Genomic DNA, 15,915 nt, shown 5'->3' on the forward strand with positions numbered 1-15,915 from the left:
TATTCCCGCACCTCCTCCTCCACTCTGCCTCATAGCCGGCAGCGGGAGGTTCATGCCCAGTACATCTTAGTTCTGTCCAAATCACTGAATGTTAATGCCTGCTAAGTATTTGGCCCATCAGAATGTGAATGTTTTGTTATATGAACTTTTGTAATAGTGACTATTATTGTTTAAAATAAAGGGGCCATAAGCCAGGACCTGGTGGTCTCTGCAGTCTTTTTCATTCTCAGAAATTTTGGTCATCGTAAATTTACTCATGCATGCTTTACCATGTCCCGACAACCCAAAATGGGCAACAGCGATGCAGCTTGTTAGAGGGGTTTCTGTATTCCTAATGCAAGAAAACTTCACAAAATATGATATTAAAGCAAACCTCCCATTTATAAAGTCCTTACATTTCAGGGTAACTGTTTTTTTTTAAATTTATATTTATTGTTGAAAGTATTACAGATGCCTCTTTTTCCCCTCATGAACCCTCTCCACTCCACATCTACGCCTCCCAAGCCTTCACCACACTACTGTTTATGTCCTTGGGCTATAAATATATGCATATCGGTTCCCCAGTTATTCTCTCCCCATCCACCTCCCCCCTGCCACCTCCCCTCTGAGATTTGCCAGTCTGTTCCATGCTTCTGTGTCTCTGGATCTATTTTGTTCATTAGATATTTGTTCCACATATGAGTGAGATCATGTGATACTTGTCTTTCTCTGACTGGCTTATTTCACTTAGCATGATACTCTCCAGGTCCCTCCATGCTGCCTCAAAGGGTAAGAGATCCAGGGTAACTCTTTCACTATCTTGGTCATTTTTTTTTCAAGAACTCAGGTCAGATATGTAACCGAAATACGAATACGGTGTTTGTATGTAATCGTGCACGCTTAATGCTCTAAGTTCAGAACCAGAACATGCCCAGAGATCTGTACTTGGGTGCTCTGGGTAACAACGGGTTTGAAGGTTCACATGCTTGTTCCTTACAGAGTGCTTAAGGAAACATTGCATAATACGTTTTCATGTTGACACGAGACACTCCAGGGTCTCCTCTTGTTCAGGGATGTGATTCTGGATTGGGTGTGGCTTTTCCGAAGTTCACGTGAATTTGGTGAATCTACCCAGGACCGAGTTAGGCACGTCCTGTATCTCAGGGAGCCTGGGAGGCCCAGGAGCCTCTAGTCTTTCTCAGGGTATGGTTTGCACCTTCTTTTGGAGACACAAGGTGTTCTCCCCCGGGAGGAGAGGCCTCCGAGCAGGGAGAGCAGACAACATCTCAGGGTCTTCACCACCTTCGTTCCCTTGTCAACCTCTGGAGGGCGCTCCTCTGGGATCCGGGCCCAGGAGGCAGCACAGCCCTGCCCTCCTTGCTTCCCTGAAGGTGACCATGGGGACGGACCGGCCCCCACAGAGCCAAGCACAGGTTCCGGAGCGTCAGGAGAGTGGGTGATGAGCAATGAGTGTGTCCTTTCGAACTGAGGGCAGAGGGTGAGCCTTGGCAAGGATGCCAGTTGCTTATCTGAAGTGCCGGCGTCACTGGCTGTTCACGTATCTGTTCAGCCCTCGACAGCCCAGAGTGGAGAGGGGGGTGAGGAGAGAGATGGGGGTTGGCTTTCTGTAAGCAGGTTGTTTCCCCTTTGTCATTGGGGTTGGGTTAATGTGGCCCCTGAAAGGGAGGTGTGCTGGCTTTGGGTTGGGAGGAAGGCAGAGGCAGGCAGATGTGAACCAGAGGATCTATTTTGTTCATTAGATATTTGTTCGTTGGGAACCCAGAGGTCTGTGTGCAGATGCTGCACTGCCTAGAACCTCATTTTTCTTAGCAGCTTTTTCATGATACTTATTAATCGCAACTCACATAACTTGGCTCCTGGAACAATTCTCGGCGGGAAAGGCAGATGGCTCCTTGTATATGAAAGTGGGTAATCGTCCACCTGACTCTCAGACTTGCTGAGCAATGTGGGGTTCTGTGTGTGCGCATAGGTGTAGGAGTACAGACACGAAGGCGGAGTGAAGGCGGCCGGTTGGGAAATGGACATGTCCGCCCAGCCTTTCCGGGGCAGGTGCTCCTCTAGACGGGCAGCAGACCGCACTGCCTCGCACCTCCTGCAGGAAGGCTTGGGGGCAGATCATGGCAAGCAGCGGGGTTAAGCAAACAGTGATGCCTCACCAGTGCTCCGCTTCCTGGCTGGGATGGGGGACCGGGGCTGAGGTGGGTCTCCCCGGAGTCTGTCCACTGCTCTTCCGGAACCTGCGGGTGGTGGGAGGGAGCCTGGACTGCTCCGCCTCTCAGGGCTCTTGTTTTGGACAGAGGGGCCAGCACACATTAGGAATGCTGCGTTTCTGGAACTATTGCAGAAACACTGACTTGGTGTGCTCTGTGACCACACCTTGGCCCTCCCGGGTCCTTTCTCTTTGAAGTGTGAAGCCTGCTGTCTGGGGCGGGGGGGTGGGGGGTGGGGGGTGGGAGGGGGAGGGAACCTCTGAGTCAGGCCCCTGGGGTGGGAGGTGTCAGGCCTGCCCTGACGGCACATGGTGCTTTTGGCCTAGGCTCCTTGGGAATCTCTGGAATCCTGGAGGGGGTTTGTTTGCTAGGAGCGGGTGCATGTGTGTGGGGTGGTCTCTGCAGCTCTCACACCCAGTCTTGCTTGGGAAGCCACTGTCCTGTCTGTCCACGTGTGTGGCCCTGTTGCTGTGCTCGTGTGGCTGCACTCACGCCGTGTGTCCTGCCACGAGGCTGTGGTGCCGCAGGGCAGGCGGCTCAGGCTGCGGGTCCCCGCAGGGTCCTGACATGTGCTTGTTCTCTTGCCCCCCCTCAGAGAATTCTCAAAAGAAAGGGAGAAGGCGAAAGCCCGGGGCGATTTCCAGAAACTGCGGGAGAAGCAGCAGCTGGAAGAGGACCTGAAGGGCTACTTGGACTGGATCACCCAGGCGGAAGACATTGATCCAGAGAATGAGGAGGAAGGAGGAGAGGAAAGCAAACGAAATAGTATGTAGCACCTTCCCACGCCTGACCAGTGTGTGTGCAATGCAGAGCTGCCCGGCAGCAGGCATTCCTGCCCCCTGACCCAGCCTGAGACCCAGGGCCCCTCAGCCATCGATCCCTCTGCCTGCACATCCGAGAGCACAAGTGCATGTACCTGCCTCTGGATTTCTGCCAAGGTGTGGATTTTAGAGTTGTTTCTGGTCACATGGCGTTACAGTGGCAGAGGGTCAGACAGACTCACCGATCGCCTCAGGAATTCAGTAAGCCCCTCGGAGCGGGACCAGGAGTGGGAAGAGCACATTCACCTGCATCACAGGAGACAAAGCTGTGGTTCCTTCCCTTAGTGAGCAGTGTCATTGGAACTTGGAGAGCAGGGGCCCTCTCTACCCCTCTGCTGCCTGAAGCGGCTCCCACCTGTGCCAGCCAGGGGGAGCCAAATGCTTAGCCCATTAGGGGCTGAGAAGAAGCCAGTTCTGGGCAGCGTTAGGAGGCATGTGAGTCAGTGTGGCTGCTGAGGAGCGCTCCCCCCCCCCCCCCCCCCCGCCCCGCGCCAGTCCCCACATGGACACCAGGCACCCCCAGCACTTCCTGCAGTAGCAAGGCCCAGTGCTCAGTCGACCACTGGAATTCATCGTCAGTGTCCATCAAGACGTCTGTCTTACCATAGACTCTTCTCACAGGCGTGCTCTTCCTCTCCCTGGGGCCGTCCGTGCCTCGGGTAAAGTGGGTGCTGACATTTAGCAGTGGATTTGACTAAGATATTTGTGATTTGTTTCCAATCTAGAATAGTTGGTAGTAAAGACCGACAACCTATTTCAGAGGTGTATGTCCATTGCGAGGCCTGGGAAACCAAGCGAGGCACTACCTCTCAGAAGACGGCCGAGGGAGCTCCAGTGAGCGGAGCCCCTCAGGCGTCATGCAGTCGTTCCTTCATTCAGCAGGGCCGGCGCTGATGCCGGGAGGACTCCTGAGATGGAGAGGTTGTGTGTGCTCCTTCTGGGGAAGGCCATGCCTGCACACACACAAGTGCAGCAAGGAGACAGACACAGGTCGGAAGGAAGGCAGGTGGTGTGTGGGGGCTGAGAGGACGAAGGGCCGTAGGAGAGAGCTGTGGAGGCATTGGACCTGGGCCTAGAAGGTCGGATCTGAGATATGTCACAGCTCAGTGTCAGGAAAACATTCTGAGCCATGGCAATGGCATGAGGAGGACATTGAGGTGGGCAAACTAAGGCTTAAGGAGGAAGCGGTGGGCCATTGGTTTGGCTGGAACCCAGAGGGTGTGCAGGTCAGGGAGACATGAAGCAGGGAGGATGAGGCCAATCTGTACTACTTCTGTAGGCAGTGGAGTGTGGGGGCTGAGGCCCATGTTGGAGGGGAGTCTTGACTGAGATGGCCTTCAGTGACTTCTAGCCCGGCACTCTGAGGCTGTGATGCCACGGGGAGTGAGGGTTTCCTGCTGTCATGGATGCAAATGATCGCTTGAGTTCTCTGTGCCAATGGGGAGCCAGTGGAGTGCAGGCTGCTCTCCTCAACTCCCCCTCCCTGCTTCCTCCAGGTCTCACCCACTGCTCCTCAAGGAAGAGCCTGGTGTTCACCACCTAAGGATTAGGAAATTGCAGGGAGATTTCTAGAGCTGACTGTGCTTGCCGAATTTGAGATCAGAGTTTTTAAGCAGAACTTTGTTTACGTTCCAAGCTCAGTGGTGTCCTCTAGGTGATTGGGTATATAGGTGGTGATTTGGTATAAGAAGAGTGTCTACATGCCCTCGGCACAGCACTCCCAGGTGTTAGAGCCAGGCTGAATCCCCAGGGCCTTCCCAACTGCTGTGTGGCGGGCAACTTGTGCGCAGCTTGGGGAATGCCTGCCGTGCTCTTTTCCTCCTCATTCCCAAACCCCAGCGTTGCTGCTGCCCCCTTCTCCTAAGCCCAGCCCCTGGCAAATGCTGAAGGCACCCTTCCGTCTTCTGAGCAGAGTGCCTTTCTTTGCTCTCTTAGGCGTGTCCTGAAGGGAGCTGAGCGAGGCGGTCTTGCAGGCTGATGGCCTTTCATCTCTATTGCTCCACCTCTAGAAAGAGACGGGGACCCATGTAGTGTTGGCAGCCTCAGTTGTGGTGGGACCCTTTTTCTGGCCTGTGATTGGGGAGTAGGGATGTTTGTGGATTTGAGGTGTTGCCTTCTGGTAGTCCTGCGGGTCCAAGCTATGTCTTAGCCCAGCATTTCCTGTGTCCTGCTGCTGTCTGATGGATGACACAGTCAGTGCCTCTTCCATTGGAAACCTTGCCATGGAGGGAAGACGGGGAAGCGGCGCCTCAGAGTAAAGCAATGGAAAAGCTGGCGCCGTAATCACGGGCCAGCAGTCTGCTGTGGGAGCCCAGAGGGCTCAGCGATTCAGCTAGCGGGAATGCAGGGAAGGCTCCATGGAAGAGGTGGGAATCCTGCTGAGCTCTGGGGGATGAGCCTCCTTGCTTTTCAGGCTGAGGAGAGGGCACGAACCAGGTGAGGCAGCTTACGAAAGTTGAAAGCCCTTAAAAGCATCACTTAGTAAGATAATCAAGGAAAGAAATGCCCTTCAAAAGTTGTAGATCCTCAGAGTTCACTTTGTAGCGGGGGCTCCTAGGCCCCTAAAGCTGCACTGGGTTTCAGGATCGTCAGCGTGGTGGCTCCTGCTGCCCACAGTGATGCGTGACGCTGCCTGCGGAACCAGCTTGGCAGGCTTCTGATCCAGAATAGCACATCCTTTGTGGGGCACCCTGCTCTTCGTCAGCCTCATTTGCCAGGTGCCGTGGTCTCCCGTGGAGCGAGGCTCCAGTTTTTTCTGAGTCATCAGAGCTCAGAGCCCTGATGATTAGGGTTGGAAATGCAGACATAAATCCCGGGCTGTGGGAACGCGTTGTGGTGTAACTGACTTAAGAGAGCCCCAGTCTCCTCCCGATGAGGAAGTGGGCCTCCCTGCATGTATTGCCAGCATCCCAGACCTGGAAAGCCATCACTGTGGGTTTCCCTGCGACCTAGCCATTTCCCTGTGGCTACTAGCCATTTTCCTCTTGCCCCAGCCAGAAACCACAGGGGAGAGGGTTTCAGCAGGCCCATGCAGTCTTCTTCACCAACAAACAGAGGTTGACTTGCCACCTGCACACCCAGGCCTGGTCTCTGCCATCTGTTAGCTGGCAGAGAAGTGTGGGCATGGCTGGTGCCAGCGAGCCCTTTGGGTGTGTCAGATCCATGCCCACACACACCTCACACACCAGCCTGCTCCTGCCTTATATCTGGGGAAGGGGAGGGGTGCCGCATGGGGTTCCTGACCTTGTCCACACTGCTTTAGGATGCTGACTTCACCAACTACCCTTCTCAGGTGGGTACTGGATGGGATTCCCCAGACACAGGAATTAGGTGACAGTGTGAGAAGTCCTTCCTATGGCCCAGCCTCAGTTGAGAGGAGCAAAGGGGAGGAGAGGAGGCCATTAATAACAGCAGGTGTCACGAGCCCACGGTGGGGGTGCGGGGCTGGAGGTCATTCTGATGGCACTTCCCTGGAGCTGGCTGCGGCTAAGTTTTGTGACTTGGAATTTGGACTTGAGCGTTAGGCACATTACCCAACGTCTCTGAGCCCCATTTCCTTGTCTGCAAGAAGGGGGTCAAGATATTCGCCCATAGGGTTGTCGTGAGGGTTAAAGGCTCGATAGCTGGTAGGAGCCACCACAGCTGTAGGTCCGTGCTGCTGCTCCTGTCATCAGACTGCAGTAAAACTGGACCGAAACGGAGTTATTTTCGCAGATGCTACTGGACCTCTGCCCAGCCTCAGGGTGAGGACCCATTTTAGGACCATGTCCCTACACTTTGCTATTTAGAAACTATAAGGTGCCCAAGTCGTGATGGAAAACAAACTTGACCTGGTCACTTTCGAGATACGGTGGCACGGCATTCCAGCTCCCGAAGCCCATCGAGTGGGTCGGTGCTTCTGTCGGAGGACAGATGTTAAGTCAAGTGCTCGGACATGTGCTCATGTTATCTTTTCTCTCTGATCTTCTAAATGCCATTTTCTGCGTCTGTGGTACCCAACCCTGGCTGTACGTGACAACCCCCGTGGGAGCTCGAACGCTTCCCGGTGCCGCCCCCACCCCCTCGCTGATGAGTTGGTCAGTGATGGGACTCGATGTGATGTGGCTTTATTTACAGTTTCCTGGAAGTTGCATGTAAAGCCAGGGCTGGGAACTCCTGAGTGCCCCCCCCACCCCCACCCTCTCCCCGCACTGGGGAGCACGCTGGTCTAGAAAGAAGATAACGGAGAGGCAGGCAGTCCCTCCCGGGCCGTGTGGTGGCTGAGTGCCTGGTGGCTCCGGCTTCCTGCGTTCACGGACCACTTACTTAAAATGTCAGCCCCATCCATTTGCTGTTAGAAAGCTGGTATTACACAATTAATTGAATGGACAAAATTTCCTTGGAAGTTAGTTCCTGAGCATTTGGGAAATTTTCAAGGATAATTTAACTTTTTGCTGAGCTTCAGATTTCGCAAGAAACCCTGCCAAATCTCCAAGCGATGTTTTAGACGTATGCAGCTGCTTCCGAGTTAACAATGGGGTTTTTCTAGGGCCATTAAAATCTGAAAGCCTAAAATTCTATTTTAAACTCTTCTCATTGTCAGTGATTAGTCTTAAAAAAACGGCATTAAAAATAATGAAATGGTTTTAAAGGAGCTCATTCTGAAGTTCGGGCCAGAAAGCGGGGCCAGTTCACTGTGGGAGCTTTGAGGGATCGACAGTCCCCGTCAGAGGTGATACTGATACTCAAAGACGGGGCGGGGATGCCTGAAGCTCCACCTCTGAGCACAGGGAGAGCCTGAGTCTTCATCAGGGGCCCAGGCAGAGGCTGTGAGCACCGCCCCTGCCCGCCTCCCCTGGGACCCTGCCCCTCAGGCCTCGGGGCACAGGTGGCCACCGCGGCCATCGCCTCGCTTCCCGCACCTGCCACCCCGACGACTTTTACTGTGGTGTCTGACTTGAGGCTGGGCAGACAAGAGTGATGGGATAGCTGTTTGCAAGCGCACAGCATGGACATTTTCTGGTCCTATTTCAAAGGGTTATGTCTTCAAAATTTGATTTCTAAAACTGCTTTCATCTCAAGAAAACTACCTCAGGGCACAAGTTCCAAGCGAAAAACCTTCAATTAAAAGCTGAAACGCAAACAGCAGCCGTTAGAGCTGCATGTGGCAGACATGGGTCCAGGCGGCCGTCCTCCAGAGCGGCTGGCCGGGGAGGGCCGGGTGCTGGTGTCGCGGGACACATCGGCTCCCCTGGGTGGTCCTCGGAGCAGTGTGTAGCCTCCTAAGCGCTGGAGGGAGACAAAGTGGAGGGTGGTCGCCCCACTGGAGACAGGGAGGAGGAGGCACTCCTGCCAGGTTCACGGAGTCCCAGTCAGGGTTGTTTTTCTGCTTTTAATGTATTTGAATTACAAAAGAAATATCCTCCCACTGTAAGGAACCCATATAATATCAAAGTATATAAAGCAAGAAATAACATTCTCTTGCCCCTCTTCTGAGAGTGAATCAGACTTGGAAGTGGGGGCCTGCTCTTTCCGACCTCATTTGTTCCCAGAAGGAATAAGGACACAGGTTTTGCACAGACAGCTGGCCCCCTGTCCCACCAGGAGGTCACCCAGCACAGCTGGCCCCCTGGTCCCACCAGGAGATCGCCCAGCACAGCCTGCCCCCTGGTCCCACCAGGAGATCGCCCAGCACAGCCTGCCCCCTGGTCCCACCAGGAGATCGCCCAGCACAGCTGGCCCCCTGGTCCCAATAGGAGATCACCCAGCACAGCTGGCCCCCTGGTCCCACCAGGAGATCACCCAGCACAGCTGGCCCCCTGGTCCCACCAGGAGATCGCCCAGCACAGCCTGCCCCCTGGTCCCACCAGGAGATCGCCCAGCACAGCCTGCCCCCTGGTCCCACCAGGAGATCTCCCAGCACAGCTGGCCCCCTGGTCCCAATAGGAGATCACCCAGCACAGCTGGCCCCCTGGTCCCACCAGGAGATCACCCAGCACAGCTGGCCCCCTGGTCCCACCAGGAGATCACCCAGCACAGCTGGCCCCCTGTCCCACCAGGAGATCACCCAGCACAGCTGGCCCCCTGGTCCCACCAGGAGATCACCCAGCACAGCTGGCCCCCTGGTCCCACCAGGAGATCACCCAGCACAGCTGGCCCCCTGGTCCCACCAGGAGATCACCCAGCACAGCTGGCCCCCTGTCCCACCAGGAGATCACCCAGCACAGCTGGCCCCCTGGTCCCACCAGGAGATCACCCAGCACAGCTGGCCCCCTGGTCCCACCAGGAGATCACCCAGCACAGCTGGCCCCCTGGTCCCACGAGGAGATCACCCAGCACAGCCTGCCCCCTGGTCCCAATAGGAGATTACCCAGCACAGCTGGCCCCCTGGTCCCACCAGGAGATCGCCCAGCACAGCTGGCCCCCTGGTCCCACCAGGAGATCGCCCAGCACAGCTGGCTCTGAGCCGTGAGCCATAGACAGCTTTCCATGTGTTTAAGACAACACCTTGGCTATTTTCAATAATTGGCCACAATAAAAGCTGCCTCGATGGACTGTATGTAGCACGTGGACCTCTGCTTTGTGGGAGTTGTCAGGGTTGCAGTTTTAGCCTTGGTGTGACTGTCTGGCCATCTTCTGTGCCGTGAGACTGTGCGCCATGGGGGCAGGAACAGGGTCTGTTTCTGCTCTTCATTGTGCTGCCACCTAGGGCAGTATTTGTCGCATGTTATTTGTTGAGTGAAAGAACACAGACTAACATCTCACATTTATCAAGTGCTCCCCTGTGTCAGATACCACTTTAAGGGCTGTGGGTGCCTTAACCCACTGTTCCTCAGCAGCTCTGTGAGACTAGGACTTGTCAGATGAGGAAACTGAAGTATGAAGAAGTTTGGGAGCTTCCCAGGGTCCCATGACTGTCAAGTGGAAACCTGTGCCTGGAGAGGGTAGATTGCTTGTTTATTGTAGTTGGTTGTTTATTTAGGACAGGTTCATAAAGACAGGCACTTTGTATACTGGCTATAAAATGCGCGCCTTTGCTCCCTGGCCAGGTCCTGAATGGTAGGTTTCCTCATGGTACAGTTTGGGGTTTTGCACGTCAGAGGCCCTGGATGTCTGCACCTCCCGGGTCCTGGGGCCCTGTTTGCGGTGCTCTTGCTGCCCTCTACTGAACCATAATGAAATTGCTTGTGTTCAACCTGAAGGGGTCACCCTGGCCGACTTGCTAAAAGAGGACAAGAAGAAAAGGAAGTTCTGCTTTCGCCAGCGCAGGGCTAAAGACCACGGTAAACGGCTGAGACGGAACTCCGTCTCCAGCAGACTCCTCCCCGAGACCTGCCGCCTCCTGCTCACAGAGGCGTGGTGTGCGGTGCATGTCCGTGTGCTGCGTCTGCAGGTGCCTGTGTGTCTTACTTGCTTGATTTCTTGGAAACTTGCTCGTGTTGTTTTCTTCTTGTCTTTCCCCAAAACGCGTGTCTTTGCCAAGACAGCGTTGCAATTTCCTTTCCGTGTGAACTGTACCTTTTCAAGAGGCAGCTGAACCAACTCAGAAAATGTATTAATCCAGCATGAATAGTGTTAGTCTGGGAAACATACTTTTTTGGACACTTGCCCCACAAGGATGCTTTTTCATCTGAAATGTCTCCGTGTAGATGACAGTGCAGTGAGGTAACTGGATGGGTGTTTTCCCCAGGGCACGTTTTTCAGGTGGCCTCTTGGGATTGCATTCCCTGGCAGGTTTGCCCAGGACCCTGTTCAGGCTAGTCGGCCTGTTTCACCCAGAAGTTAAAAACATACTTGCAGGCCCTTGTGGGTGTGGCTCCATGGTTGAGCGTCAACCTATGAACCCGGAGGTCACGGTTTAATTCCCGGACGGGGTGCATGCCCAGGCTGCGGGCTCGATCCCTCGTGCGGGGTCTGCAAGAGGCAGGCAATCACTGATTCTCTCTCAGCATTGATGTTTCTATCGCTCTCTCCCTCCCTCTCTGAAATCAATAAAAAATATTATATATATATATAGATATATCTATATATCTATATATCTATATATCTATATATCTATATATCTATATATCTATATATCTATATCTAGGAGGCAAAGATTTTTGGGTCCTTGCCTTTGCGAGGAGGAATGAGGAAAGGGCTCAGGTGGGAAGTAGTGAAGTTCCCAGCGATGGTCTAAAATTATGCTAAACATGGCCCCTCAATGGGAACCCTGGGGTTAGCATCAGGGCTATCCCTGCGCAGGGCAGTTATGGGAACCGGCGCCCTGTCTGCCTGCCAAGGCACCGCTGTGGTCCCACAGCGGCACGGAGCTGCCTCTGCACACCACCCAGTCCCCTACCTGCTGCCGCCCCATCGGCCCTGGTCAGGCCGCTCTGCAGGAAGGAAGACTCCGTCTGAGAGGAGTCAGACCGCGGGCACACAAAGCCAGCTGCTGAGAGAGCAGAGGGGCGGGCGGCCCTGTTTAATCGGGAGTGACCGTGGGAACGCTGAACCCAGAGGCCGGGAATTGGGCTTGAACCAGCCAAGGTGGTCCGCCTGGAGGTTGTATGAGGACCCTGCTCTCGTCAGAAGGCCTGCCAGGGGAAAGGGGCAGAGGCTGTCAGATTAAAGCCCCTCATTATTCCGAGAGCCCCTTGTGGGCCCAGGAGGAAGAGGACAAGGAGTAAGACCTTGCCTGACAGTGAGTGGGCAGGGAGTTGGGGGGTGAGGGGGAGGCTTGTTCAGCTTCAGTGTTTTCCAGGAAGAGGCTGGGCTGGCTGCGGCTCCTGGGGCCTCCGCAGGGAAAATGGGCTCCAGCTAAGCAGGAAGCACTGTCAGGGATGCAAGGGAACACGCTGGCAGAGACGGCCTCGGACCGCAGCTCTGCGGAGGTTGCCTCGAGAAGATGCGTGGTTTCTGTCCCCAAAAGGGACCCCACTTTGGGCTTCTAGGCACCTCCCCTCCTCAGCCAGGGCTTGAGGCTTCTCTGTTAGCTTTCTGAGAGGTCTGCAGGGAGAGGAGGCAGCATCCTATTTTCAGGAAGCTGTCTGTGTTTTGAGCAGGGGAGGTCTCCTCTTGACTGAGACAGTCAGGGTCCCTGAGGGAGGCGCTGACGTTGCCGGTGACGCGTGGGCAGAGGCTGTTGTGTGGATGCTGTGCTCCCATGTCACTAGTCATATAGAAATAGTCATTGTCAGGGAGTAATTCTTGCTTCAGACACAGAAACCTTGGTCTGGCCTTGACCCACATTCTCCAAGAAGAGTCTGGCTTCTTTACAGCGACAAGAATCTGTTACCCTGTAATGGCTAAGCATGTCACCACCAGCAAGCACAGGCAACGTCCTCACGGCTTGTCATGGCACTGCTCATGCTTGTCATGGAAATAAGATAAAAACACAAGGTCTTGGCTTTGGATCCCCCCTCTTCGCGGAAGGCAGCCATGTCCGCCACTGCTTGGTTGTCCGACCTCACCCCTTACCCTTCCTTTGAAAGGAGCGAGAAGCTTTTAGGCTGCTGGGCATGGAGGGAGATGCTGACAAACCCTCAAGCCCGCAAGAAAGCCTGCTCTATGGAGGCCGACAGGAGTGAGGCTGCTGGAGGCCAGGACACCTGTGGGCTCAGTTTGGCTGGCTCGGGGTCTCTTGGGGACTGCGCTTCCTTGTGCTTCTCCAGGCCCCAGGGTGTCCTCCTGGAGGTGACTTCTGGTGACCCTCCTGAGGGGTGGGGAGGGGCTTCCCAGTCCTGCTCATTCCCTGCTCCCCTTGCTGAGCTCGGGGAACGCCAGGGAAAACCCCCTTGGTGTGGGAGCCAAACCAGACAGCCTGTGGGCGTTTCCTCTTTACACAGTTGCAGCAGGTCAGAGGTCAGTGGGTCTCTGAGATGATATTATCCGCATTAGACAACCCAGGCCAGGAGGAAAAGGGTCTTGTCCCCGCATCGCCAGTGACGAAGACCGAATTAGCCTCCATCACTGAAGGAAGTTGGTCTGAGATTTTGCTGTGCCTGTTAACGGTGAACATAGTTTTGGGGCTGCCTACTTGGACCCGTGCACAGACTCATCCACTGTGTGTGTGTGCACGCACATGTGTGTTTGTAATTTCCCTCTAAATTCACTAGCCAGGCCGATTCTGTTGAGAGGTATGTTGTCCTTCAGAGTGAGAGTAGAGAGAGGAATAAACAACAATTTCGCTGGCGAAAATGCTTGTTGTTGCGCTGGCTAGAGAAAGTGTATTTCCCTGGTTTATTTTGTGTGGCGTTACCTAGGATGGCATCTGGGCCGAGTGATACGATCTTAGAAATAATGTGACCCAGGCTGGCATCTCTTGTCTACGGTCTGGGGTGCGCTGGGCTGCTGCCCCGCCTCCTCTCCTCATCGAAGCAGCACTCGGGGCCCCTCCACAGTGCACCCACACTTGGAGCCAAGGCCTCCATCCTGGAATCCTCCCCAGAGACCCCAGTGCCTGGAATAGACCACAGAGCAGAGGCTCTGAGCGTCCCCAGATTCTCAGCAGGTAAATTGCAGTGCAAGCCAGCATCCCATTAAAGGCATCAGGCTTGTCCCAATGCCCAGTTCCAACCAGATTCACGGAAAATAGTTTTTAAGTTTATATTTAAAAACATAAAAACTTCCTCGACAAAGCTCTGAAAATGCCCTGCAGTGTGTGAGGTAGAAGGACTGATAGCGTCGCTGCACGCAGACGGTCCCTGCTAGCTGCTGCAGGAGGGCCTGGTGCAGGCAGGTGGCGCGGTGGGCTCCGGGGCTCTCTCTGCTTGGCCTGGCCACTTGTCAGCCATCAACACCGGGCCCTGCTGAAGGGGACACAGGGCAGTGGGTTAGGGAGACAGGCATGTGTTCCAGTCATTTGCCTGTGGCTTTACTTACTTGGGTTTCTACAATTCTTTCTGTTTGAATTTTTATAAAATCTAAATGATCACCTTGCCCTGGCCGGTGTGGCTCAGTGGATAGAGCGTCGGCCTGCGGACTAATAAGTCCCAGGTTCAATTCCGGTCAAGGGCATGTACCTTGGTTGTGGGCACATCCCCAGTAGGGGGTGTGCGGGAGGCAGCTGATCGATGTTTCTCTCTCATTGATGTTTCTAACTCTCTATCCCTCTCCTTTCCTCTCTGTAAAAATCAATAAAACATATTTAAAAAATAAATGATCACCTTATCAGCTTGAATTTTGTGCTGTATCAGCCGTTCTGGGCTGATCCTCGGTAAGTGGTCAGGCTCTATGTCGTGTTTCTCGGGGTTAATCGAGGTCATTAGGACAGCGAACCAGTGCTGATGGATAAGGGGCTTGCTTGGCTTTTGGAACTTTTCAGTTTGTGGAGTTTTAAGGATAAACCCCCGTACATACCAACATCTACCAGTATCAGAGTGTACCCCAGCATATTCAAGTGTGTGCCAGAGCCGCAGGGCGGGTGGCACGTGGGAAGGGTGCTGAGGGGAAGCAGGAGAGCTTTCTCACGTCTGAGCTGTGTGCCCGAGGCTGCTGGTCGGCTCTCTCATCTGTGAAATCAGTTTGTTCATGTAATCTCAGAAGCCCCTGTCCTCTTTTTTAAAGCATGGAGGAGATCGTACTGGGGCTAAGTGAAGGGAAACCCGTATCCATGTATTAACATTGAAAAAAATGAATGTCGAGTGCAAGTGAAGCGTGAAATGCTTTCATGTGCGTACAGGCTCCCGCTTACGCCCACCGGGCCGGGTGTGTTCTGTGCTTCCAGAGGAGGAAATGCGTCCTGAGGCAGGGACGGGGAGGCCGGAGGGACGGGGAGGCCGGAGCGACAGAAAGGCTGCTGCCAGGGCCCCAGCCAGAGCCTGGATCCTCTGCTCAGAGTCAGGAACTGGACCAAGGTCCATTTCCAGGACCAAATGAGGTCACCCCATTCTAGCATAGTCACCGTCCTCTCCCTCTCTCCCTCCACCCTCCTCCTCAGCCCTGGCGACATCCTTCTGGAATAGATTCATTTATTATGGCTGTGTAGGTGTCAGATACTTATAACGGGAAAGTTGCTGTCCCCACAACAGGCTAAGCCAGAGAGAAATTGCTCAGTGCAGGGCGGGAGAAGTACAAACCAAGAGTGGCCAGGAAGGGTGGGAGACTTCACACCAGAGGCCTCCGTGCAGTGATGGAAGTGGCCGGGGGAGCGACACCGGATTTGGGATTTGGGCCACACGGGGAGTGTTGCTTTGTTCCCTGAGAGCCCCACGAGAGCTTTGCCAAGGTGACAGAGCTGCCGTTCGTGATTGCCTGGCACTGAGGACCCATCTGGGGTAACCCGCTATGCGGTGACCCACTCCAGCCCTGAGATGGAGGTACCCCGCATTTTGCAGACGGGAACGTGGCGCCTGGGAGAACTCAGGTCACAAACATGAAGTTAAGGTTAGACCTGGCCGACCCAAGAGCCTGCTCTTAGCCACCATCCCCTCTGCATGAAGGATGGAGGCAGCCTGGGGAGCAGGAGGACGTCTCTCCAGGGAAGCCCTGGAGCTGGGCCACCCAGGTAACGCCTCTTTGCTGCTGCTGGGGGAGTTTGGCTTTATTTCTCCTCTTTCCCCCACTCAGTCAAGAGAGCAGCTAGTGCCTTCCAGCCACTCCTAGCTGGCACCCAGCCAGAAATGCAAAAGAACGCCCCCTCCCCAACAGGCAGTGTGCGCTGTAATCTGCTTCAGTCGTATTGTTTGAAAATGAAGCTTTAGAAATGAAATGCAGCAACTGTATTGCTCGCATCTTGGGACATGGCCCCAGAGAATAACAAGCCACCAGACTCAGCCTGTTCAGGAGACGTTTGCTCTTTTTGAAATGATAACTAAAGTTATGATATGTGTAATACTAGAACCTTGAAGTAGTCTAATGGTGAGAGACGGAAGTGAGCCTGAGCGTGTGGAATTGGCACGACCAGGACACTAATGCTGGGAGTC

The 15,915-nt window shown here is 54.4% G+C and overlaps 1 protein-coding gene across 7 annotated transcripts in view; it reads left to right on the forward strand.

The window, feature by feature from the left end:
- Positions 1-15,915, forward strand: part of CACNA1D (calcium voltage-gated channel subunit alpha1 D) — a 298,642-nt gene that overhangs the window by 186,335 nt on the left and 96,392 nt on the right. For all 7 annotated transcript variants that reach the window (XM_079794704.1, XM_079794707.1, XM_079794705.1 and 4 more), the window contains one exon: positions 2,806-2,975. In XM_079794704.1, coding sequence (XP_079650830.1) covers positions 2,806-2,975 — 170 coding nt within the window. The remainder of the gene's footprint in view (positions 1-2,805; positions 2,976-15,915) is intronic.

This window comes from Cnephaeus nilssonii (assembly GCF_951640355.1).
Source record: "Cnephaeus nilssonii genome assembly, chromosome: 17".
Classification (NCBI taxonomy): Eukaryota; Metazoa; Chordata; class Mammalia; order Chiroptera; family Vespertilionidae; genus Cnephaeus; species Cnephaeus nilssonii.